Genomic DNA, 27,260 nt, shown 5'->3' with positions numbered 1-27,260 from the left:
ATGAGTTTTACTAGGCTGTCTAAATAATACAGGTCATGTACCTTGAATTATTTATGAAATAATAATTTATAGGTTACTAATGTTTTCTTATTATTTCATAAATAATTAGTATATGTATCTATTACATTGTTGTCTATCATACTATTGAAATCTATCAAATTTATGAAGTAATGAAACCGAGATGGTGTACATCGTATCTCCAAATTATTTCAAATAATAAACTATAATATCAAAAAAATCAAATAATTTGATCAATTGCCTTATATTTAACAGATAAATGAATGACTAAGTTTATTATTATTGCTTCCTCATGATAAGGACTTCAATTTGTATAAGATTATTATTGCTTCCTCATCTAAACTAACTTCATTTTTGTTAATACTATAGATAATAAAAAAAATTAGTTCAAACATTTGGTATCTTATAAAAACTATTAAAATTTTATTTTCAACATGACAATTATCTAATCAATCTTTTTCTTTGAGGTTTTTCCTTCACATTCGACGTAGAGAGGGATCCACAGTTTCTTCTCAACTTTCATCTTCAAAGTCCCATTTTCATACTCATTCTCTTTCTTCTGACTCATTTTTTTTTAAGTAAAAAAATGTACATGTGACAGTCGTCTTCCCCAAAAGAACATATCTGCACCCAAAAATGTAAACGTCGTCGGAGGAAAAGAAAATTTGTTTGCTCCATTCCCAAGGCATTCCTGATGCCAAAAAGCTGCTTACAAATGATGAGATGACATGCCAAGGAATCAACTTTGGCTAAAAGGTTTGCATCTCCAATCTCGTGGATCTGCAGCATTTGTTTAAGTTCTTAGTTTCTTTCAGTAGTTGTTGATGAGAACTGTTAATTCAAACTTTTGTCATGGATTATCTATCCTGAGAGACAAAATAAATCAGGAGCTTTTGTAATCGATAATAGCAACTGCTGAGTAAGAATCAGTAATTATGACTGTAAATTTCTTTATCTACTTTTTTTATTTTTCTTTTAGAAAACTTCTTCTGGATATTTGTAAGCATTTCTTAGCTTTGTATTAGTTAGTAATTAATGCCAATTGCAGGAATTTAATATCCAATCAAAAACATTCCATATATATATATATATTAAGCCCAACTCTCTTTATGTGCATATGATATTTTTCCTACTATAGGATATTGTTTTTGGATTTTCAAAATAATAAAAAATTGGAAAATTCATGAGGCAATCATCTCATTCCACCTTAACACACACCATATTGAGTACGCGAACCACATCGAACCGTGGATTCAAATCCATCAAATTGGACCGGGTTTGATCTTTTATTGTTCCGCCCCAATTCGAGTACTGCAAGCGCTGCGCTGTCTGATAACTGGCATGACGTTACACGTGGCAGTTATAATGTTTCGGAAACACGTGACTCTATCTCTAGCGACACTTCTCCGTCACGTGCGCGGCATCCTCGTCTCGCCACCACCGGCCACAATGCGCTGCTTGCCCGAAGCACCTCTCCGAGTCTGCGCTCCCACGAAACTATTAGGCCGCTAATAACAACAAAGCCACCCACGTTGTGCCATTAGTACACTATTAGATCAATCTCCTCTCTCTCTCTCTCGGCTTGTAGTCAACTTTGGTTTCAGATCGCAGGCCAGCTTTTCCGAATGCCTTCGTTTCCTCCTCGTTCTCTTCTCTTCCTCCTCGATTCTATCTGATTCTTTTACCAATACAAGAATTTATATAGGAAGGTGCTCGAGGAGGGGAGAGAGAGAGAAAGAGAGGGGAGGGGGAAGATGTCGTTTTGGAACGGAGGATTCCTCAACAACGAGCTGTCGAAGAAAACGTCCGTCTTCGGCCTCAGGCTGTGGGTGGTCATCGGCATCTGCGTCGGCGCGGCCATCGTACTCGTCCTCTTCCTCATCTCCCTTTGCCTCACATCCCGCCGCCGCTCTCCCTCCTCTTCCCCCCGCAAGAAGCCGCAGAAATCCCTCAAGCTCCACCTCCAAGACTCCACCGCGCCCGTCACCAAGGACATCCCCGAGATCCGCCACCACCATCATCAAACCGCCTCCGCTGCCGCGGCCGCCGCCCCCGTCTCGGTCGCCGATGTTCGGATCGACGTCGGCAAGGCCGACCACCGCGTCGTTCTCGCCGACCACCACCACAACAGCCACCCACGGCCCCCGGCGGCGCCGCCGTCCGTATCCACGACGGGGACGGCCAGCGGCGAGACCATCGGGACGCCCTCGTCCATGGGAGGCGGCGGGGGCCCGCCGGAGGTGTCGCATCTGGGGTGGGGCCACTGGTACACGTTGCGGGAGCTGGAGGAGGCCACCGGCGGTCTGGCCGAGGAGAACGTGATCGGGGAGGGAGGGTACGGCATCGTGTACCGCGGAGTGTTGGCGGATAACACCATAGTCGCCGTCAAGAATTTGCTCAACAACAGGTGCGTGCCCGCTTCCCAAATCACAGATCCGTCGATTGCTCGATTTATAGATTGCGTCATGATCAAGTTCTAAAATTTGCCCCTTTTTCACTTGCATGTTTTCGTGTTGTTCCGATTCCAACCGGAGATCAATCGTGCTTTAGATGCTCAATCTACTTTGTGGTGGTCATTGAGTTGAACATGAGAATGTGCTTCCATTCACTTGTGGATTTGTTCCACTGTCGGATGATAATGCATGATTACGATCTGTGTAGTAACTATATCTAAAATTGTTAGAAAGAAAAATCCATTCATTTTTCCCTTTTTTTTTGTTTCTCTTTTCATCAGGGGGCAAGCTGAGAAGGAATTTAAGGTCGAGGTTGAAACAATTGGGCGTGTCAGGCACAAGAATCTGGTTAGATTGCTTGGCTACTGCGTTGAGGGGGAATATAGGTATTCTACTCAGTGTGTTGATCTACATTCTAAAGCTTCTTGCTTTAGTTCTGCTAAATGCTTATGATGGGGTAGCTTCTCAAGGAATGATTGTCTGCTAATCTGCATTCTTTGTTTTCTTTGGATAGGATGCTCGTTTATGAGTATGTAGACAATGGTAATCTGGAACAGTGGCTGCACGGAGGCGTCGGAGAAGTTAGTCCGCTGACTTGGGACATCAGGATGAACATAATACTTGGAACTGCAAAAGGGTATACTCCCCTATCCTCTCTCTTACAACCGGACTAGGAGATAGATCGGCAAAACTTCATCTTGCCGTTATCATGTTCTTCATAACCTTAATGTATTGCAAAAAATGTGTTTATGAAATAGTATTATTGATGTAAGTATACCAACCACCCAAATGAGGCATCAATCTCACAATCTAAACATGACATTGTATTGGTAATTTACATGTATGCTTTGGAGGATTGCATATATCTGATGGTTTGTTTGCGTGCAACTGAACTGAAGACATTTATCGAATAACATGACAACCATGTAGACCTACACAAAGTAGTTGGCACTCAGTAGATGATGGAGGCCATCAATTTTTCAACCTATGATCATTGGACATGTTCAAGTTCTTGAAAGTTATATTATCGCTAATATTTTATGGCCATTGTCCAATGTATGCTATAGGTTTCATCTGGTCAGTGACCCTTATCAAGTCCTATTTCCAGAAAAAGAAAATTAGTAGGAAATATTTGGTACCAAATATGGCCCATTTCCTAGATGGAAGAGTTGTTCATGACCAGAAACAGCTTTCAGTAAAGACCTGGTTTTGTCTTTTGTTGAACCATGAAATGTACTGTCTCCTCAGATACTTTTTCTTCACTGTTTCCTTAAAAACAATTTTTTTTTCTTAATGCAATTAAACGCTGATCATATCTATTATTATTGATGAGATGGTGACACCAATAGTAGCTCTTAAAATATGGTGATGATGTTTACAGCTTGGCCTATCTTCATGAAGGGCTTGAACCAAAGGTCGTCCACCGTGATGTTAAGGCTAGCAACATTCTACTTGATCACCACTGGAATTCCAAGGTTTCAGATTTTGGGCTTGCAAAGCTCTTGTGCTCCGAAAGGAGTTATGTAACAACCCGTGTTATGGGGACTTTTGGGTGAGATTGAGACGAATTTTATACTGAAGCTTCTTCTATTGCAATTCAAGATCTTTGCAACTCTAATTTAGTTGTTAAATGCAGCTATGTGGCACCAGAATATGCTAGCACCGGAATGCTGAACGAGAGAAGTGATATTTATAGCTTTGGAGTTCTCATCATGGAGATTATATCAGGAAGGGCACCCGTCGATTATACAAGACCCCCAGGAGAGGTTACCTTTCCCTCAGAACTGACTGCTTAACCATGTTCTGCTTGCTGAAAGAAAAGATTCGAGAGGCCAAAACATGTAAGCTAAATTGATGATTCACTTTTGTGTTTTTCAGGTGAATTTGGTTGACTGGTTGAAGAACATGGTTGGGGAGAGAAAATCCGAGCAAGTGGTGGATCCTAGGATTCCTGAGAAACCATCTCCAAAAGCACTGAAAAGAGCTCTCCTGGTGGCCCTCCGCTGTGTTGATCCTGACGCACATAAACGCCCTAAAATGGGGCATGTGATCCATATGCTCGAAATGGACGACTTGCTAATTCGTGATGTGCGTCAATTACATCATAAAAAACTAACCCAATTCGACTCTATCATTATGATTATATCAGTCGCACCAGCTGAACCTTTTCCATCACCTGCTCAGGAACACAAACTAGGTCGGGAGTCATCTTCTACTCGGTCATCAGAGAGATACCATCACAGAGAAGAAGGAAGCTTGAGCAAGCGTGACGATAGAACAAGGTGGCAATGACTTGCACATGTAAGTCACTGGAAATTTTAGCTTAGTAATATTCCAACATCTGCTACCATGTCCCCTCATCTCGTAACAGCTAGGTAGGAATCAAAGGTACTACTTGAATCCTGTTCAGTTTATAATATTTATAGTCAAACTGTAAATTTACAGGTGGAAGAGTTCTGAACGGGAGCATCCTCATTAACTGTCCCAGTTCACAGCTGCAAGAGTAGGGTGGTGGTGCACAATGCTCAAATTCCAAGATCTCCTTAATACTTGTTGTAGATCCTCCTCCTCTACCACTGGCTTCTGATGTTTTAACGTTCCTTGGTGCATAAACGTGTACATGTATGCTCACATGAGATTGAGCTGGCCTGGTCCACCATTTATTGTGTCCTTTTAATACACTTGGCTTTAACTATTCCGTTCATCATGGAGATCATATTGTTTATATATATGCATGCAGTCTCTAAACAGAGCTTTTTGATCTATGCTTTGCAATATTCCTTCTACAATGAAGCCTATACAATGATACCTCTCTTGGAGGCTTCCAATTAGGCTAATTATTGTTTGCCGTGAAACATATGTTAGATTATATTATTCTTTATAATTGAATAAGATATATTATAGAATTAATTATATTTTGATGATAGATATTTATCAATAGAAAAAAATATATTATAGTGAAATTTTTCGGATATATGGAAGGAACTCTATTAATAACTTATTATAGTCTTCTACTCTTGCCTATAAATAGATATGACTTCTAGGGATTAAATGATGCATGACATAATTGAGAGATTACAGTTTCTCATAATTTTTTTAAATCATTAATCTAAGTGATTTGAAAAGATAGGAAGAAAAGAGAAGGAAAGTTTAATTCTCTCATTAATCTAAGTGATTTGAAAAGATAGGAAGAAAAAAGAAGGAAAGTTTAATTCTCCTTGCGCTCAGGTCACATAGAGATAGATCTTTTTCAGATGATATAAATAGTTATTGTAAAAATCGATCTAATCTTATTTGATTGTAAAAATCGATCTAATCTTATTTGATTTGAGTCGTAACATAAAATTTTTTTCGTTATATAAAACATATCATAAATTTTATGCTTACAGCATAATCAAATGAAATCGATGAAACCTAACTTGGCGTGCAAATTAGAACCAGGTAATGGTACAACACAACTTGATAACAATAATATCATCGTTGGTGCACGGTTGGCGACCATATGCAATCACGTGATCTACTACGGTGGGGTGGTGCTACCCTGACGGCCAAATATTTAATGCGTGGGATTTGAATGGGGATTGGGGAGGACTGTCATAACGGCTACTTGATTTAAATTTAAAGGTCCAGTGGAGGCACCACTTGGGAAAAGCAAAGAAAGATGGAGGTGGTCTGACAGCGAAGGCCACCGCAAGCTTCGTCTCATTGGCTGTCTGGTAGACGGAATGGCGGGGTGATCGCATGCGCTTTGCTACGTTTCCGCACCTGAAACAAGAAGTAGAAGAAGGAAAGACGGCAAGATACGGACGACGACGACGACGACGACGGTGGGCGTCTGCTTGCTTTCGTTGGTTCTCGTCTCGCAAGAAGTGAACGAGACGATCGAGTAGGAGACGTTATCACAGCGTCCAGGCAAGCCCGCGTTACCTCATGATGAAGGCGAAGACCATCATCGCCGGGTTGGCTCGTTTCGAGAAAAAAAGGGTATCCCCCGTAGGGGTACATACGATGCATTTGCGCATCATTCTTTATGGATTGACAATTGTAGTGCTCTTTCTTTTAGTTGATTAGACGTGCTGTCCTTATTTAGTACGTCCTAATTGATGAGAAAGTAAACAAAACGACAAATGCAAGTTCCTTGCAGTGTTTTATAGATACGCGTTGGTAACTGATTGGTGCCACTGAAGTGATATCTTGTGGGTAAGAACTTTAGACAATGAAGCTATCTGCAAGACGTTATGAACGTGCTAGAAGGGGGAATGAGATTTAAATTAAATGATGTGATTAATGTTATTAATAATCATAGTATTTCCAATATGATTTTATCGTTTGATATTTTTGAATTGATACCGTTTTCTTAGAAGCACTAATTCATCCTCCTCTTAGTGTCGATTTCGATCCTAACAATTAATATTAGAACCATATTTCTCTTCGTTGATTTAACACCTAAGAGAGAGCTTTTTCCGACAATCTAAAGAGTTACTCTATCATTCTTTCTCCTATGTTCAATAAGGACTACACTTATTGAAAAATTTGAATAAATTTTTTTTTATTTTTTATGAACTTGAATTTATAAAATATTATCGAAAGTGATTTTTAAAAGTCTTCTAATCAAATGAATGAATGAAATGATTTAGAAAAACAAAACTTTTTTCACAATAATTACGAATGAGAAATTTTATAAAAACGATACATAAAAGGTGACGATACGTTTACCTAAGGTGGCATATTAGAATATGGAAAGTAAATATGATAATTCTTATCATGGTTCTAAACATACCTGACAGTACTATAACAAAATGATCAAGTATTATTTGTATTTTGAATACCAAAGCAATAAACCATACACATTATACACGATCTATCAAGATCATTAACCTGACAATACTATAACTACAACGGGTAAAAGTAAGTTGCCGCAGAAAAGCTAAATTTTGACTTGCATGGTGACATTTCCTTGGAATCGTATGTAAATCTTCAGCAGCCACACGAAACCATCAAGATATGTGTTTGATCTTGTCACAACTTTTCTGTATAATTGATTTCAACTTCTTCAATTACTAGATATTTAATCTCTCGGACTTGTCGTGAGCTGCTTGTTAATAACTTCACAAGTCCTCCGACAAGGGAAATTATGTGAAAATGAGATGTGCAGTACAATACGAAGAGCTACTTCCACAGCATACGAGTTGCAAGCTTCCATAAACTAGTCTAGCTGCAAGTGAAGGCCATGATGGTCGAATCGGAGAACAGCCAGTTGCAAATATTTGTATCAGCAGAAGAAATTGATAGCAGCTGGTAGAATAGAACAATGTGCTGGAAGAAATCCTAAATGTTCACCGTCAGATTGAACATAGATATCACCTTTGGACATCTCCTCAACAACTTCAATTGACTTCACACTGCACAAATTATTAATCATATAGATATCGCATCAGATACATTTCCAAAAATCAAACCATGGAGTAACACAAAAGTAACGATAAGAATTCAATGTATGAGGCTTTCGCCAATATGGGTCTAGCAGGGTCAACAAAGAAGCACAAAGCAGAAGTAAGTAGAAAATGGCCAAAGTAAAAAGTAGAATGTAAAAAACTACAGAACATTATGTTTGAGTCAAAGCAATAAAGAAATTCAGATATTATAACAATACTAAAGAAGGATAAGAGATGAAGAAGCAAAAGCTTCCACCACAACAATCCGCATTGCTACCTAACCATAATTGTTCTCAAAGTCATCTGTGCACTATAGCTTTGAGTCGAGAGAGAACCATTTATTGCAGCAATAAAAATAAACTGAGCAAACAAGTTACCCTACCGACCTTCATACATGTAGCATTGCTCAAAGCCTCAAACTGCCAAAATAAGCAACATATTTATAACAATAATAATAGGCACAATAAATTAAAGTGTTGAATAACAAAACTACTTAATAATACTCATCTCTACAAGTTCTGTAAAAGCACGGATTGCTCGATCAAGTCATTCGAGACCAAGTAGTGTCATATATCATGCTAGAGCAATATCTGCACCAAATAACCTCATACCCTTCCTTGTCATATCAAGGTTACCAAAGCTGGCCAAGCCTTAATATTTCATTGTCACACTCTTTTCTTTTCAGAGGTGCGTACGGCATGACGGTGCGTATGGTTGGTTTATCCCAATCTACCTACAGATTCATATTCTTGATTTGTTATAACTTCTTTATCTACATTCTACATTTACCATTTTGTTCTTTTGGGCGCTTGGCACTTGCATCAATGCAGCAAATGTCAATGCCATGTTCGGCATCAAATGCTGACTGGTGTTCCTAACATAAGAGAGCTATTTATAAAATTGAAATATTATCTTGATACTTCTTGTACCTTAACTATGAAATAAAACTTTGGGTGACATGCTTAAATCTGCACAATATGGAATAACCACTAACATGATCTTTGACATGCAAATCAAAACAAAACTTGCAATCAATCCAAACTTCAAAACCAGCTTCTCAATAAAATAGATTGTTGTTTAACAACATCTCATAGCCATAGTTTCCCTGAGTGAATTACCCATGAAAATCATGCAACATGGGATGGTAAAAGCTTGTTTGAGGGGACAAATTACCTTCTCAAACATACATTTTTCTCTGATAGATGAGACCCACTGTATAATTTGTGCAACTTAAGTACAAAGTCATACCACTTGAAGTCTTGAAGAATCACAACCTATGATGTGCAAGAAGAACAGTTAAAAACAGTAACATTATTTTAACTAAATCCAAAAGGAACATGACAGAAGAGAAAACTCAAAGCACCTCCAATTTTCCATTAGATGGATCAGCTGTTGGGGTTATCTTCATGCCACCACCAAAATATTTGCCATTTCCTATACAAATAGCAGTGACTTTATGAAATACTTCCCAGTCTCCACCATTTATCTATAATGTAGGACACAGTATAAATAGAAAGTGTCAGAAAGTTTAAAAAAAATTAGATCACTAATTATTATACATGGATGTTCTCTCAATCTCACAAATACTCAAGTAGAACACTGACCTTGACTTTCAGATTCCTATTTTCATGCCCAATAAAAGCCCTTAAAGCTCCAAAAACATAACATAAATTTCCAAATCCTTTGTACTTGGAAGCATAATAACCTGCCTTTGCACTCCTGTATGTTTATTACTCAGTATTTTTGAGCCGCAGATTATATCACTTTTTAATCAGTGAACTTTAGGCTCTTACAAGTGAATATCAGCAACATTAATAAAGAAATGTTGTTCTCCCGTATGTGCAGTAATAATGCCGACATCTATTTTTGATTTAAACCCTGCACAGAAAACATGACATAAATATAAAAGAGGAGAAATTCAAGCTTATAATTATCTATTTCATTGAATCGACCAGAACATCAGGGACACAATTAAAATTCTATTTTCTAGAAGAACTACAAGCTTGTATAAGGCATCAAACATAATACAATCTCAGAAATGTCATAGTAATCTGGAGGTGAACCAGAGAGTCAGTGAGTAGTATTATCTAAGATGAATGCTTTCATCTAATGAACAAACAATTCTATTTTACAGCAAAATTGACTAATTACTAATCTCCATCTGTTTGCTAGTTTTCACCAGGAAAATATTGAAGATCCATTCATCAACTGACAATGGATTTTCTTATATCATCATTCTTAGTTTTAGTATCACAGCTTATTAGGTTTCAAATTTTTGCATGAATCAATTTGCTGATCATTGATCAATTAAATAATCATAAATTTTGAAAGAATGACATTTCTCAGAAGCACATCAATATTCTTGTCAACAAGTACTCTTCAAAATTAATGAGACCTTAAACTTTAGTTATCCTACAGATCCAGTGATAAGTACGTCAGTTAAACATAGAATTAAGCATTCACCATATCCAGTGTTTGGTTGTGACTATGCAAATACACATGCTAGACACTTTTACATAATGAAATGGGATGGTCCCCTCTTTCTACATCTTAACTAAAGCATGCCCAGACTGGTCAAACTTAAAGAACTAAATCAGCATAAATCGCCTTATTATCTTTCATACTTCTAATAACTTGCATTCACTACTTTATCATGCACATTTATGAAAGATGCCAATTGGAAAGGGAGAGATTTAAGGGATGTCACATATTAACTACCATGTTTTGGAGACACATCGACTGAAGCATAGTGACCAATCATATGAATAAAACAAAGATGCAAAGATAAGAAACACTGTCCATGCTAATGAAATGCACTTTTGCCCATCTTTGAAGACCCAAAAAGCTATTTCGAGGCAAAGGTGCATGTGCATCTAAGCCTAACATGAAAAATCCCATGCATGGCTAAAAGATCCCAATAGAACAAACCACCTTAGATTACCAAGAAAGTATTATTCATTTAGTTAAACAATATTCAATCTTGAGTTCACATATTAGCTAAATTCATCCATTTGCATCATGAAGGGGCAAATAACTTAATGCATATTCTGCAGATTAGAAACCTAGATGAAGCTTGAAGGAAGTAGGATAAGCAGAACCACCTCTTTTAATCCTTTCTATCGCTTCGTGGGGGTCATTTCTCCTGGTTTAACAAACCATATGGAATTGTCATTAAATAACAACACCAAGCATGGTTTAACAAACCATATGTAATATCAATCTAACGAATAACACCAAGCAGTTATGGAATCTGAAATAAGCAACATGCATGAGAGAGGAGAAAACATACCAGCGAAATGTCCTAGCAAAATCTGAGCCAGTTCCAAGAGGAATGAGCTGAAAAAACAGAATATAGTTAAACCACCCTAGCAATTTTTGATACAAATAATTGAAGAAAGATGCAGAGACACAGCAAAGTGAGAAGATTCATCTTCAAAACTAAATAATAGCACTAACACCAAGTGTCGTTGAATATCCAGGGCCCCGTTCAAGAGCTGTCACTGGTTTCCCCACACAAAAGAAGCCATTGATGACCTGTTAGTATCAGAAGCATACAAAAAATGAAAAAATATCCAAACATGTGTAGCACCTAGTATATCTCCAACAGTGCCAGCCCTTAAGAAGGTGCTTCCATAGAAGAAAGGGGAAAAAAGGTGTATTGCCTGATGAAAACACTAAAACTAAGACAATATGCTGGTTGCACTAGCTGTTTGTCATTGTCGCTCAGATTCATAGAGTTATTAGATTTCTTTGTGCAGGTAATTCAAGTTGCAGAACTGGTTAAGTGACCAGACTGAAGACAACTGTGATATGTGCTAAAACTGCACCAGGATGGCAGATGTTAAATGCACATTCTTTTGATGGTGCTGTATTTTGCCAGCACAGGAATAATACCATCAACGGGCTACCTCATCACATGTATAGGTATGGGACTTTCTGGTTTGCCTTCAAGAGAAGCAGTGAGATATCCATACTTGGGAATATGCTGCTACAGGGAATTTGTATGCCGTTTGACATCAGAACATTAAGAGTGGGAACCGTGCTCACTGATGTTAGTAACTTAGTGTACAAATTCATGTTGATGTCTATTTGTTTGAGAAAAGTTGTCTGATGCATCAGCATTTTCTTTTCAGCATGTCACATGCCGGAGCAATCTTGCATGGCAAATATGGTAATAGGTAACAGAAATAATGATAAAAATATGAAAATATAACTTATATTGAGCTTAAAGCCTTAAACAGTTAAACCACTGTTATATAAATAGAACTCTATATCCACTAAAGAATCTTTTAGGCAAGTCCACCATAAGGATGTTGAATAATAACTCAAGAAGCAAGCACTAATGATCAGTTATCTTTAGATAAGTACTCTGACCTCATGAAGTGTACCATCACCTCCAACAGCAATTACAGCATCCGCCCCCTCCCTTATTGCCTACAAAGGCCCATCAATGAGTGATTCAGTAAGAAATAAAAAAGGTAATATATACAAAATTTCATTAAATATACTAATTGACCATACTTCCAATAAATTTTTATACCTCCCTTGTTATGTCCACACCATGAGAAGGAGCCGAAGTAACATACTCACATATCTGACAATAATAAGCATATAAGAAAAAACACATTAATGGCAATAACAGAGTGCAATGTGCAAATCCTGGCAAAATACTGCTCAGAACTTACATGAAACTTATTTTGAGAAAGAATTCAAACTAATCCCAGCTGAAGTTCTAATTATATGAAAAGGTTTATAATACAACAATTCTTAAGATAACAATTAAAAAGTGCAAGTTAATAGGCAAAAAGATGCAAACACAATTCTGTAAATTAAAATAGTACCAATTTCCTATATGGTGAACAGAAGTGCATCAAAATAAACAGCAGTCTAAGAAAAAAATGCATACGAGAGATCTTTTTCATCCTTTTAATTTGATGAGCGATGCATTCCTTTTAAAATAATAATAGAATAATAAAATAATGTTTTGCAAGTAGAGCTTTCTCTCCAGTAAGCATAATATAAAGCTCAAAGATTTTATATATGAGAATAATGAATCAAAGAGAGATTTTCACTTTTTGCTGTACCAGGTTACACTGCCTACATGCAACGCTCCATAGTCTTATGGTCTGGTGAAATAGGAAGTTTCAGACAAACATGTTGAAACTGCTAAATTTCAGGTTTGTATCGGTTCAGAATCTAGAATTTCAGCAGTAATGCCTGTCAATTTTTTTTACTCTCCCTTTCATCCGAAGACCATGAGCTGCATAGTACCATCTTGATACTCACATCACCTGGAGCCAAGCATTTCATCAGCCATCTCACTGCCAGCCACTGCTTCATCCAGAAATGCAGACTAGTCTAGCAAGGTTATCAGCTTCCATTCCCACTTTCTATCGATGATAATGAGATAGAATCACTTTGATCCACTGAAGTAGCATTAATACCAATCATCTACTCTCAACACTGAGTACATCTACTCTCAAGTCAACAATGAGTATGAGAGACGTTCTTAACTGCTGAAGATAAATATGTTTGCCCCCTTTTCTATTTGTGCTGCCAGAATAGTATGTACCTCGTTTGGGATGTTATGGAATGTGGCACATACTTTGCTGATGCACTAAAGTCACTCAAAAGATATTAGAACAACATTTGATAGCAATCATGGGAGAATAACTTGTGCCAAAAAAACAAATTCTTAGGACAATTTTTATGATACTCAAGTTCAATATGATAATTCTCTGTTGTAAGCAAGGATTTCACTTTCACATAAATAATATATGCAGTACATGGGGTAGCAAACAATATTCTGAATGTCCCACATGGAGGCTTTCGCTTTGAAGTTTTCATCAAACTGAACCATCCAATAAAAACAGCTGATTGAACCATTGAAATGTAAGCAACATGTGACACAAGAATCTACGTTTCGAAGTCAAGTCTAAATATCCAACTAGAGATTAAATCATTAAGAGAATATCAGATTTAATTCAAGAAAATCTTCAAGTCAAAAGACTTATAATGAATCATGTAGCTAATAATCCATTTTATTATATGAGAAAGTAATTCTAGAAAGACCAGTATAAGATACTTATCTCCAATATTACCAATATATTAGGATCAATAATATGAGGAATCCAATTCATTATGCCTCAATTAAGGATAAGTTAGTCAAAAGTTCCCATGATTTGGGTTTGATGAGTTGGCAACCAGATGTTATGTGCTGGAAGTACAAAAGAAGAAGAAAAAGAGCCCTGTACTGGAAAGGAGATTATATTTGCATACAAAGGGAAACTAGGAAAAAAGTGAAGATCAGAAATCAGATAGAACAATGACATGGTGCTTATGAGCTGAAGAGAACTAAAAAAAAAAAAGAATGGAAAAAGTTCAGTTTACATCCACTTACCTATCAAAATGCGACACCGCCATAACAATTAAAGATGCAAATCTGTATATCTCCGTTCTATATTGCATCAGAGACATGAAGGTTTTAACGTGTGATTACTAAGATCATCTCAAGTTGTTTTTCATTATCCTTATATCCTGACATATAGATATGTAACAAAAATTAAAACGTTACTGCACATAATTTTCAAGGTTAAAACCATTGTCACGAAAACTGAGATGGGCTTGTATCAGGAAAAATGATAAATTTTCTGTTTTACTGGAGGGCAACAACACAACTGCAAGACAAAACCTCATTACAAGATGTGGTCCTCCATCTCAGTTCGAAAACAGACATAGACACAATATAATGGTGTATAGTTGAGGATATGGCCTTCATTGGCAAATAATTAGTTTACAGAGACCCATGGATAAAAAGATAAAGAAAGATACACATAACAGAAGGAAAGCATCAAGGCATAGAGACTTGAAGACGAACAACCGCCCAAGAGTGACATGACATAAATAATTTTCAACATCATAGTTATCAACAAAGAGGTCAATCGTCGAACAACTGGTATGCAACATATAAAATAAGAACAACTCCGGCTTTAGAACAAAAAGCAAAAAAGAACCGATAAAATAACATAGAGGACGGAACAGATCACAGGATAAAGATCATCAACAAGGACGCAGGCTGGTGTTTCAGCAACCAAACAGTGGCATAAATAAGGGCATTATACGAAGAAAGCGAGCTCACGTTGCAGTGCCCACCGAGCCGAGTGCGTAGATGAGGCAGCAGCTTCTTCCATTCCTTGCCTGTCCGGCCATTAGCACCTGAATTCATCCAAGGTTTAGGGACAGAGTAAAGAACCGAAGAAGAGAACTGATCGATGACGAGAAAAGAGAGGAGAAAAAAGAGAAACCCTTGGGGTTGATGATGAAGACGAAATTCTTCTTCGAACGAGAGACATGATCGTCGGCGAGATCAGAGACGTCGAGGGAGCTTGATTGATTCGCTCTTATCGATAAACAGGGCTTCGGCATTGCGGCCGCCGTCGCGAACCTAAACGCCATTTTTAAACCCCTCCACCGAGAGAGAGAGAGAGAGAGAAGGAGAGAGCGGTACTCGCTGCGTTTTATTGCTCTGCGCTGTCGATTTGGTAGTACGGCTTTTAAAAGGTTCGAGAATGGAACCGAGAAAAGCAATTAACCAATAACTTGTTTCGGCTAATTTGGTGGCATTGCCACAACACGTCGTCTAAAATTTATAGCTATTCTTGATAGATTTTTGTCCCCTTTCGAACCATTTATAATCATATCTGCAATTTACAAAAATTAATCGCTTCTTTCGAAACCGATTTTATATTTTATAATTGAAAATACTCGATATAAACGTGAGCTTAGTTTTTCCTCCCACTAACTATGGTTGCACATCCATTAAGTTTCAGGTGCAGGGTGGGAAACTTAATTCGAGCAATTGGATGGAAACGGTGTGTGACCGACCGCCTTGGCAATCCCCGCCAAACTCCCTTGCATGATCCAACGAAAGCGAAGCAAGACAACAAAACACGTCAATTTTTAAGTGCACTATTTTAGTGCTAGTCGACATGTCTCAAAGGAAGACCATAATACAATTATCAATTTAATATTTGGGAAACAAAAGATCCACACCGATTACAAAACCATAACGAATCGATTAAAACTCACAGCTTTACCACAATTTTGTACTCGGATAAGTTCTACTTTACCATGCAATCTAATGCAGCGTACCAGATAGTTTCTAGTCTGGGATTGAGCTGCTGATGCACCACGTCCGCATAACAGTAATCTGCTGCTACCTGCAAAATTTCCAGTCTCTTGATATGATGTGTTCCAAAGCCTATTTTCTTTTGTGCGATGAACTCGACACAACCTTATAAAACTTCAAAATTTTCTTGTTGAAGATAATCCTACAGGAATACAGTTCTTGTGAGGAAACTTTGACCATCCTACCATCACCCATGGAATGTCTTGCTGCCTTCTACCTGCATCCGAGTAAAAAGTGGCAATTCGATCAAACCGGTGTACAGGAGACAACACAACTACCTCTTATCCATCTTGCTAGGCATTCACACAAGGAAAATTCCGAGATCCACACTTACGTGCAAGTGCTAAGGTTATATTGTCCTATTTGAGCAAGCAAATTATACAGTTTCATATGCATTCCATCTTAAGCAATTTCTCTGGTAAAACACAATCGCTCACTTTTTCCTATTCCATGAACATGTAATGGCTGTTGACATCAAAAATTTATCTATTTTGTAATTTCAATCTGGAGACTACAAGATATCACCCACCGATGCATTTGCTGACACACACTATCTACAGCATATGAGCTTTAATATCATATAGTTGAGACATGACATGATAAGTTGAATTTTGCAATCCATATAATGAATGCATTGACACATTTACCACGAGACAAATGATTGTATCTACCAGTTGTATGCATCAATATATTTGATCAAATTCAAATTTCAACTACCTTTGATTCCAGTTGGACGGAATCAAGTGCGGAGGTTATAAAACCTAGAACAAGAATAATCTAATAGAGGGGTGAAACACTGTTAAAACTGTGCAGGAAAGTTCCATTTCTATGTCTCTTTATATGACCAAACTTGAAAATGTCTCTGACCACAGTTTACTACTAAGCTCAGAAAGCTGGAGAGTAACTCTTTCATTGCTTATTTCATCTCAGCACATACAACCTACTTTGAGATATCAAATTACACTTAATTTTAACACTAAATAGTCCATGTTTCATTGCACATTTGATCTCCAACAATTTTAATTCATCAACATTATGTCATCACGCAACACTTGTGAACAGTGAACTATTCCGGGCAGATCACTATTCCACTGTGCAACATGTGGCAGATGGGATAAGAGATTAATTGTCGTTCGACCATTTAACAGGAACGGTGAACACAACTCAGAGGTCAAGATCACATAATCTATAATTATAATAAAAGCTAAACCTACAAACAATTTCTGTGCTATAGAGTGTCAGCAAAGTCCATCGAAAGTGCCTCACCCAAATCTAGTATGGTTGTCTTGTGAGGAAACTTTGACCATCCGACCATCGCCCATATATCATGACACTGTTATCAAATGTGAAACATAGGTAATTTATGATGCACTGCTTCAGAGATTTTCCAGTACTCTTCCTATGAAATTATCAAGGTGGATTTAGTGGTGTTGTGGCTTGAACTCGATTGAGCAAATCTTGAGGTAAGAGCAAATAATTAGGCTAATATAAGTCACTCCCGACAACAAAAGAAAGTTCGAGGTTTATAGAGACAGTAAAAAATAAATGTATAAAAATTCTAAATGTTAGTATATGATAGAAGATATGTTTTTGTTGAAGTTTATTGATATGTTCTTCCTATTTATATAGGTTACGAGGGAGGATTTCCCTCAACAAAGCAACGAAATTTCTTCATGCAGTTGGAAAAATCTTATCTGCTATCGTGCCCCCACAAGATGGTGCTCCTATCAAGGATGCCGATCTTGGACCGATGCAATAAAAATAGTTTATGAGCGAGAGACTTTATGAGTGAGTCTACTAGTTGATTAACTGTATGTACGTGAGAAACACTTAGTTAATGTCAGACAACTTGATCTCGCACGAAGTGAAAGTCGATGGTAATATGTTTCATGTGGGAGTGGACACTAGATTGGCGCATAGATATGTAGCTCTAACATTATCACAATATACTGTAGAAGTAAGAGTGGAGTCGATGTTAAGTTCCTTGAGCATATTCATGACCCAACTGAGTTCTACAGCAATGGTGGTGATGACATGGTATTCAGCTTCAGTTGTAGACCATGCGATTGTCTTTTGCTTCCTAGAACTCCAATTGATTGGATTAGCTCCAAGGAAGATAATATACCCTGACATGTATGTTCTATTATCAAAGTTTCCAGCCCAATCAGCATCGGCAAAGGTATGGAGATGAAGTGAAAAGTATTTGCGAAGAAAGAGGTCATGATTAAAGGTCCCTTTAAGATATCGCAGGATTCGTTTGACTGTAGACCAATGCATAAATTGTGATAATTTATTGACCGCAAATGAGATGTCCGGACGGGTGAAAGCTAAGCAAAGGAGCCAACTACTTGTCGGTATTGAGTGGGTTCCGTAGTAGGACTTCCATCAAATAATTTGAGTGATTCACTAGTAGAGAGTGGAGTTGTAACCTCTTTTGCGTCCTACATATTTATCTTTGATAATAAATCTTGAATATACTTTCTTTGTGATAAGAAAAGACCTGAATATGTATATGTTACTTCCACTCCCAAAAAGTAGCTCAAGGTTTCTAAATCTTTAAGGGATCGATCTACCAATTGCTTGATGAATGCTTGGATCTCTATAGGATTATTACCCATGACAATAATGTCATCCACATACACCAGAAGATATATTGTGCCTCCATTTTGTCGTTGTAGAAATAATGAGGTATCAAACTTGGAGTTGATAAAGCCAGTTGAAGTAAAAAAGAGCCAAGTTTAGTGTACCAGGCTCTTGGAGCCTGACGAAGTCCATAAATAGCTTTTTATAGTTTGCAAACATGCCTTGGATACTGAGGATGGATGAAACTAGGAGGTTGCTGCATAAAGATGTCTTAAGTTAGAGTCCCCTGTAAAAAGACATTGTTAACATCTAATTGTCGTAATTGTCAGCCTTTAGTGGTGGCCAAACTCAGGATAAGTCAGATTGTTGTGGGTTTAACAACGAGACTGAATGTTTCAGTGAAGTTAACACCAGGTCGTTGATGAAACCCTTTGGCAACTAGACATACTTTATATCTGGCAATGAGTCCATCTGGGTTTCGCTTAATTCGAAAGACCCACTTACACCCGATGATGTTTTATGTGTGATGAAAGGGTACAAGGTTCCATGTTGAGTTATAGAGGAGGGCATCATATTCTTCACACATAGCTTTACGTCAGTGTGGAGATGTTTTAACTTGAGTGAATGTGGTGGGTTCAATGGTCTTAGGTGAGGATTATGTGATAGTATGTAGGTCAAGGACTTGACGTAGTTTAAAAATATCACTTTTTGGGGCATATTGTCATTGGATGTCTGAAGGCTATGAGATTGTGAGGTTGTGTTGTTGGTATAGGCGGTGGAGAGTCATTAACATTGGCCGAGTCAGGCTAAGGTACTTCAGTGCCGCTAGGTTTAGAAGGAGGTAAAGACAATGGTTGTGTTTCTGAATGTATTGCCTTATCAATAGGGGAAACTTGAGAAGAAGGGAGTGGAGAAGTAATGGAGGGAATTGACAACTGCTGAACTTGAGTAGCAGTAGAGTGTGGATCTTGAGGGGAAGAACTAGACGATGTCATGGGGAGGTTCATCCAACATGATCAGAGGTATACTCCAATGATGAATGTTTTTTGGAGTGGCTTGCACGGTAGGAGACTCATGGTTTTGGAAACGAAAGGTAGACTCCAAAAAAATAACGTGACGTGATATAAAGACTTTTTGGGTTTGAGGGTTGTAGCATCGGAAAGCATTATGTTCAAGAGAGTATTCTATGAAGATGCAAGGCTTAGATCTTGATGTTATCTTATGGGAGGCATATGGACGTAACTATGGATAATATAGACAACTAAATACTTTGAGTTTCTGAAGGTTTGGAGGTTTGTGAAATAGTGTTTCAAATGGGAACTAATATTGTAGGATTGGAGTAAGCATACAATTAATAAGGTAGATTGCAGTTTGAAAGGATATTGACTAAAAGGTTGGAGACATAGAGGCCTTATGTAAAAGTGTGAGACCAGTTTCAACTATATATCGATGTTTGCGTTCGATAGAGCCAACTAGTTGAAGAGTATGTGAGGGTGACTTGAGGTGTTGTATACTACAAGTTAAGAGATATGATGTCAGGGCTTGATATTCACCTCCACTATTAGAGTAACTGTTTTGATTGTAAATTGAAAGTAGTTCTTAACCAACTTACTAAAGTTGCTAAAGATTGTGGAAACTTCAGATTTATGGTGAAGATGATATAATCATGTGTACTTAGTGAAAGAATATACAAAAATGACATAAAATCTAAATTTGTCAAAAGAAAAGGTTATAGCAGGGCCCCAAACATCGATATAAATAATTTCAAACGGTTTAAAGCAGGATATGGAGGATGTGTCAAAGGATTGTCTATAACTTTTATTGCTAAGACAAGCATCACAATGAGTTATAAAGTTACTTGACTTAAAAATGAAAAAAGAATAACGAGAAAGTAATTTTTGTTGGATAAGGGATGAGAGATAACCAAGACGACGATGCCACACATCAATTGAAGTTGCAACCAAAGAGTGAACAGTGGGTTGGGTTATTTGTGGAGTTGACGACCATTCGTAAATGTTGCTTCTATTCTGGCCTTGGACTAAGGATGTCCTCATGCTCAAATCCTTGACAAGAAAAGAGTCAGGAAAGAATTCAATTGAAGTATTGTTGTGTTTGTAGAATTGAGAAACAAAAATGATATTTAGTTTAATGTGAGGTGCACACAGAACATCATCGAGTATAAAAGTTACGGTATGTGAATTAAGCATTGTGGAACCAGTATAAGTAATAAGAATTCTTTTACCATCACCGATGATGATATCTTCATTTCCGTCATAGTTGTTGTGGATGGATAAGTTCTGAAGATCAGAGGTAAATTAATGAGAGGCGCTAGAGTCTACAGTCCAATTAGGTTGACTAATAGCCGGAGTAGTCATGAGGTTCACCTGAGGCCACCGTGATGGACCAAGTAGTCTGGGTCGAGACCGACAGACTTTCGCGGAGTATCTGACTTTATCATACAACTGGCAGACGACTCTTTGTTGACTTGTGAGGTCAGGACGCTAGGACCAATGGTTATTAGAGTTGCCACATTGATAGAAATGTTGATGATGCAGATAAAGGGGGATTTGTTTAGGGCCCATAGGGTTAGGAGACATCTTGGCCAAACCTTTGTTGACGTTCTTATTGTACTAGTTGCTCTTCCTCTTAGACTTTTGACTGACTTGAGCTGTGATGGTTGGTCCGGACAACTTGTCCTCGCGCTTCAAAAACGTCTCATAGTCGGTCAACTTGTCATAGAGTTCTTCGAATGACATTAGTGAGTCGCATGCCCTAATTGCGTTTGTCAATTCCTTGTACTCGTCTCCTAGGCCATTAAGAGTATAGATTATGACTTCTTCGTCACAAAGGGAATGACCTATCAAAGCCAAGTCATCGATGATAACTTTGATATTTTATAAATAATCAATAATGGTACTTCCCTCTTGTTTTGTTTTCATTAAAATGGATAGAAGACTAAGCATGCGAGTACACAAATGATTTGCCAAGGTTGTTTGTAGCTTGTACCATGCTTCTACAACAATCACACATGAAGATATCAGTGGGACGACAAATCCAGCAAGTGAGGCTTGAATAGCTTGGAGGATGAGACGATCTTGATATAACCATAGTTTGTGAGCTAGATTTGGTATTGGATTGGGTTCTCCGAGGATGTTGATCATTATTGGTGGACAACTTAGAGAGCCGTCAACATAGCTTAGCAAGTCATATCCAAATAGGAGATTAGAAAACTGGGCTCACCAGGATGCGTAGTTGCCACCTTTTGATAACTTGAAAGGAATTAGCGTGACAGCATTAATGGAGATAAGTCCTGTATGTGGAGAAGTACTATGATTCCCTATAGAAATAGTAATTAGAACGTCAGAAATAGATGATGAAGATATTCTGAGGATGTGTACTGATCCGAGGGCTCAAGATGAGAGTTTATGACAAAATAATAAGAAATTGGTACTTGTACTAGCTGATTTGGTTGTGTAGAAGGAGGGATACAGAGCAAAGTTGTAACTCTCCTTTTTACAAATTTTGCAATGAAGGATCTTTGTCGAAGAAGGGGTTCGGGCGAGCAATACTCAATGGGTTGAAGGTGTGGCCTGCAATCAGAGAATCATAACCGTTGGAGGAGGAGAAGCAATAGTATATTACAGTGGAGATCTGTCGGTGAAGAGCAGCACTCGTGAACGTAACACTAGAGGCGCCACAGCGACACAGAGTGGCAGTGAAAGAAGACAGTCATCATTCGCCGAGGAAAGTGTTGATCTGATCAACGTCACCGGAGGTGACAGATTCGGGCTGGACCAGAAGTTCCTTTTGATTTTGTCGTGGCAAGGAAGATGATGCAGCGCTTGTAGCACTTGAGCTTCCCTTGGGAGCGTCGTCCACAGGGAATAGAGAAGAAAGAGGGATGCTGCACTAAGGGGAAGGGGTCACCTTGCGTACAAATGCAGGTTGTCAGTCATCAAACACCCGCTTGGGAGAGGAGAGGAGAACCTGCTTGGTAAAGATCTTTCACTGCAAAATTTGCAGAAAGGATAGTTGCAACTTTGCTCAGTATTCCTCTTGTTGCACAACCAAATCAACTAGCACAGGAACCAATTCCTTACCGTTCTGTCGCAAACTCCCATCTTAAGCCCTCGGATCAGTACACATCCTCAGAATGTCTTCATCATCTACTTCGGGCATTTCAGTTACTGTTTCTACAAGGAATCATAGTACTTCTCCACATACAGGACTTATCTCCATCAATGTTGTCACGCTAATCCCTTTTAAGTTATCAAAAGGCAGCAACTATGCATCCTGACATGCTCAGTTTTCTAATCTCCTATTTGGATATGACTTGCTAGGCTACGTAGATGGCTCTCTCAGTTGTCCACCAGCAATGATCAACATCCCCGAAGAACCCAATCTAGTACCAAATCCAACTCACAAACTATGGTTACGTCAAGATCGTCTCATCCTTCAAGCTATTCAAGCCTCAGTTGCTGGATCTATCGCCCCATTGATATCTTTGTGTGCGACTGCTGTAGAAGCATGGTACAAGCTGCAAACAACCTTGGCAAATCGTTCGCGTACTCGCATGCTCAGTCTTCTATTCATTTTAATGGAAAAAAAAAATAAGAGGAAAGTACCATTGCTGATTATCTACAAGATATCAAAGTTATCATCAATGACTTAGCTTTGATAGGTCATTCCTTTTATAACGAAGAAGTCATAATCCATACCCTTAATGTCCTAGGAGATGAGTACAAGGAATTGGTAGCCACAATTAGGGCACGTGACTCACCAATGTCATTCGAAGAACTCTATGACAAGTTGACTGACTATGAGACGTATTTGAAACGCGAGGACAAGTTGCCCGGACCAACCACCACAGCTCAAGTCAGTCAAAAGTCCAAGAGGAAGAGTAGCCAGTACAATAAGAATGTCAATAAAGGTTTGGCCAAGATGTCTCCTGACCATATAGGTCCCAAACAAACCCCTCTTTATTTGGATCATCAACATTTCTATCAAGGTGGCAACTCCAATAACCATCAGCCCTAGCGTCCTGACCTCACAAGCCAACAAAGAGTCGTATGCCAACTATGTGATAAAGTCAGACACTCTGCGAAAGTCTGTCGATCTCGACCCAGACTCCTTGGTCCATCACGGTGGCCTCAAGCGAATCTCATGACTACTCCGACTACGAGTCAACCTAATTGGATTATGGACTTTGGCGCTTCTCATCACATCACCATTGATCTTCAGAACTTGTTCATCCACAACAATTATGGCGAAAATGAAGATATCATCATCGGTGATGGTAAAGGAATTCCTATTACTCATACTAGTTCCACAACGCTTAATTCATATACCGTAACTTTTACACTCGATGATGTTCTGTATGCACCTCACATTAAACGAAACCTCATTTCCGTTTCTCAATTCTACAAACACGACAATACTTCAATTGAATTCTTTCCTAACTCTTTTCTTGTCAAGGATTTGAGCATCGGGGCATTCTTGGTCCAAGGCCAGAATAGAGGCAACATTTACAAATGGTCGTCAGCTCCATAAATAACTCAGCCCACTGTTCACTCTTTAATTACAGCTCCAATTGATATGCGACATCGTTGTCTTGGTCATCCCTCGTCCCTTATCCAGCAGAAATTACTTTCTCATTATTCTCTTCTTATTTTTAAATCAAGTAACTTTATAACTCATTATGATGCTTGTCTTAGCAATAAAAGTCATAGACAACCCTTTGGCACATCCTCCATATCCTGTTCTAAACCATTTGAAAGTATTTATACCGATGTTTAGGGCCCTACTCCAACCATTTCTTTTGATAAATTCAGATTTTATATCATTTTTGTAGATTATTTCACTAAGTACACATGGTTATATCCTCTTCACCATAAATCTAAAGTTTTCACAATCTTTACTAACTTTAGTAAGTTGGTCGAGAACTACTTTCAGTCTACAATCAAAACAGTTTACTCTGATGATCGATGATGGAGGTAAATATCAAGCCATGACATCATGTTTCTCAGCTTGTAGTATACAACACCTCAAGTCACCCTTACATACTTCTCAACTAGTTGGCTCTATCGAACGCAAACATCGACATATAGTTGAAACTAGTCTTACACTTCTACATCAGGCCTCCAACCTTTTGATCAGCAATCTTCAAACTACAGTCTATCTTATTAATCGTATATTTACTCCAGTTCCCCATTTGAAATACTATTTCACAAACCTTCAAATCTTCATCAACTTAAAGTATTTAACTGTCTGTGTTATCGATGATTACATTCCTATGCCTCTCATAAAATAACATTAAGACCTATTTCAATCTTAAAAAACATATATTCTATCAATATGTTCTGGCAGCTATAATTAACAGCATCAACAACGAAGATACATGTTGATGAGGATACATGAAAGCAAATGGAAATGCAGAAGGACTGAAAAAGACACTCGTGATAGGACATTGAAATATATTACTTCACCCAAAACTTGAGGAACATGTGGATCAGCCACTAGAAAAGGATGTTCGATGGGTGGATCAAGATCATTAAGACAATTCTCTTCAGTTTGTTTCCCTGCATATACCATTCCATGAACAAATTTGCTCTCATACATGAACAAAAAGTCTAAAACACAAGAGGTGTGACACTCATCAGAATGCCTTAATACAAGCAACCTAACAAATTCAATTGGTGATATCAAAATAACATGGCAAAAGATCAAACTCGAATGGAACAAAAAGGAGGAAGTAACAGGATAATACTTTACAAGAATTCCTTGAAGGTCTTCCGAGTATGCTTTCACAATCTTCCCCCTCTCTCCTTTTTTGTGTATCTATTAATAACTAAGGATCTTTCTAGTTAATTCAAAAAGAAAATTATAAGCTTAAGGAATGATATAAAGTTGAGGGGTACGAGTCAACCTTCATTGACCACATCATGCTCCAGTGCATCTTGTCTAGACTTAATTTGATCAGCATCATCTCCCTTCGATGCTTCTACCAAATAGAGATGATTGAAACAGAATACGACACAAGATAGTAAAGAGCACAACTCGATATTGAGTATCAGGATGTCTATGCAAGTGTTCCAAAGATTGATCATCGATCAACGCAAAAAAAAAAAAATCTCATAAGTAATACTCGATTTCATAAGAGAATCACCGCTTTGAATATATTTTGAAGAAATTGTCAAACTGAGAGGTGTCAATAATGCAGTTTTGAAAGATCTATCTACGCCAATACCTGTCCTTAATGCCTTCTTCGTCTTTGCCAAGGCCTCGCCTTCGTCCCATCCCTGCAAGAAAATACGCGAGCGAGAAGTTCGGTTTACCACCATCGTTTCAAGAACGAAGAAATGGCAATGCGATCGATCCATCTATCCACGGACGAAGATGAGGGGAGAGAAAAGGATTCAATAACCAAGAATGGTACAAAAGTAGGAGCCGAAGCAACGATTATAAACAGATGTCAATTGGTAGATATGAGCAAATGCTTCTGAAAAGGAGATAACAAACCATTTGCCTCATGAGGCGGAAGGAAGCGGACCATGCCTTCGGTCCAGCGGCAGAGGCCGACGCCAAGCCCGTCGCTGCCGCCGATAGATCGCTGCTTCCGGGCCGTCGGAGATCGTTCTTGCCACGGGGGTTCCAGATCCTCCACCGGACCAGAGTTGCTTTTCTTGGCAAAGAAGGAGGAAGCCGACTTGAGAGAGAGACCAAACGCCTACGAGGCGAGGTAGGCCGAACCAGAAGTAGGGCCCATCAGAAGCTACACGTGACGACTCACCAACTTACGTAGGCCCGGCCCCTTCTTATCTCATTACATGTCATTAAGGTTGACCCCAGCCCAAAATGACAATGTATCTCGGGCCGGACCGTGATCCCCTCGAAGAACAATAGACGAAGGAGACTGGTGGCTAGAAACGGAGAAACTTCAACGCAGCAGCTGCGCACCAGACGAACACAGGACCAGACCTCACTCTGTCCCTCCCATGTCCTTTCATATCAAAAGTTTGATATCAAAGCCCACCTTAATCCGATGTGAGATGGCGCCTAACTCACCGTCAACCAGTGAACGATGTTATGCTTCCCCTCACTTCATAGGACGTGGAAGCCGTGCTCTCCTGAAGTACCGCCTTATCTGCAGGTAGGGTCGTTACCGTGCTTTTTCTTTCTTCAAGGATGTCTTATGATCGCGATCCTTCACTTAATGCTATCTTATCAGAATCAAACCAGAGATTGTGCTGCCTCTTTCTTGACCAACGTACATATGGACTATGACACCTGTTGCAAGTAGAAGCAACTCCGCTAATATACGGTAGTTCATGGAATGCTGTCTTCGGACGCTAGCATTAGCAGATGCAATGTGGAAGTCCTGCTGTTCCAGCTCCCTTTGAACCCATCGTACAACGACCTTTAACCAACTTCATCTCCTTTGTGAGATGGCACTTAAGCGGTATGTTCAGACATGTTGATGTTCATGAAGTCATTGCATGCTCTTAACCACGAGAAACCATTCTATCTTTGCTTTAGTGTGAGTATAAACCATTCTATCAAACACATGTCTGCATGTATGATGAT

General features: G+C 38.5%; 3 protein-coding genes across 4 annotated transcripts; 1 reads left to right on the top strand and 2 right to left on the bottom strand.

The window, feature by feature from the left end:
• Positions 1-1,632: 1,632 nt before the first annotated feature.
• Positions 1,633-5,234, top strand: LOC103970273 (probable serine/threonine-protein kinase At1g01540). Its single transcript, XM_009383990.3, has 8 exons — positions 1,633-2,425; positions 2,753-2,857; positions 2,986-3,108; positions 3,853-4,023; positions 4,108-4,237; positions 4,350-4,559; positions 4,656-4,772; positions 4,917-5,234. Exons 1-7 carry the CDS (start codon positions 1,773-1,775, stop codon positions 4,761-4,763), a joined length of 1,500 nt encoding a protein of 499 aa, XP_009382265.2. The 5' UTR covers positions 1,633-1,772; the 3' UTR covers positions 4,764-4,772; positions 4,917-5,234.
• A 1,974-nt stretch (positions 5,235-7,208) lies between these two features.
• Positions 7,209-15,490, bottom strand: LOC103970272 (sphingoid long-chain bases kinase 2, mitochondrial). Of its 2 annotated transcripts, none has more exons than XM_009383985.3 (12): positions 15,211-15,490; positions 15,045-15,121; positions 12,447-12,500; positions 12,281-12,340; positions 11,363-11,440; positions 11,196-11,242; positions 10,969-11,048; positions 9,700-9,784; positions 9,511-9,625; positions 9,270-9,392; positions 9,080-9,180; positions 7,209-7,873 (listed from the first exon to the last, which is right to left on the bottom strand). In XM_009383985.3, the coding sequence occupies exons 1-12, from the start codon at positions 15,359-15,361 to the stop codon at positions 7,744-7,746; spliced, it is 1,101 nt and encodes a 366-aa protein (XP_009382260.2). In that variant the 5' UTR covers positions 15,362-15,490; the 3' UTR covers positions 7,209-7,743. The 2 variants fall into 2 exon arrangements, with proteins under 2 accessions (XP_009382260.2, XP_009382262.2); XM_009383987.3 differs by having other exon boundaries at positions 11,008-11,048; positions 15,211-15,487.
• Positions 15,491-15,895: 405 nt separating this feature from the next.
• Positions 15,896-26,390, bottom strand: LOC108951679 (uncharacterized). The gene is made up of 6 exons (XM_065173972.1): positions 26,196-26,390; positions 25,924-25,975; positions 25,603-25,677; positions 25,449-25,514; positions 16,241-16,311; positions 15,896-16,125 (listed from the first exon to the last, which is right to left on the bottom strand). Exons 1-6 carry the CDS (start codon positions 26,205-26,207, stop codon positions 16,027-16,029), a joined length of 375 nt encoding a protein of 124 aa, XP_065030044.1. The 5' UTR covers positions 26,208-26,390; the 3' UTR covers positions 15,896-16,026.
• Positions 26,391-27,260: the final 870 nt, after the last annotated feature.

This window comes from Musa acuminata, chromosome BXJ3-11, assembly GCF_036884655.1.
Source record: "Musa acuminata AAA Group cultivar baxijiao chromosome BXJ3-11, Cavendish_Baxijiao_AAA, whole genome shotgun sequence".
In the NCBI taxonomy this organism is placed as follows: Eukaryota; Viridiplantae; Streptophyta; class Magnoliopsida; order Zingiberales; family Musaceae; genus Musa; species Musa acuminata.
The sequence above is the reverse complement of the archived record's forward strand: the minus strand, read 5'-3'. Positions and strand labels throughout refer to the sequence as shown.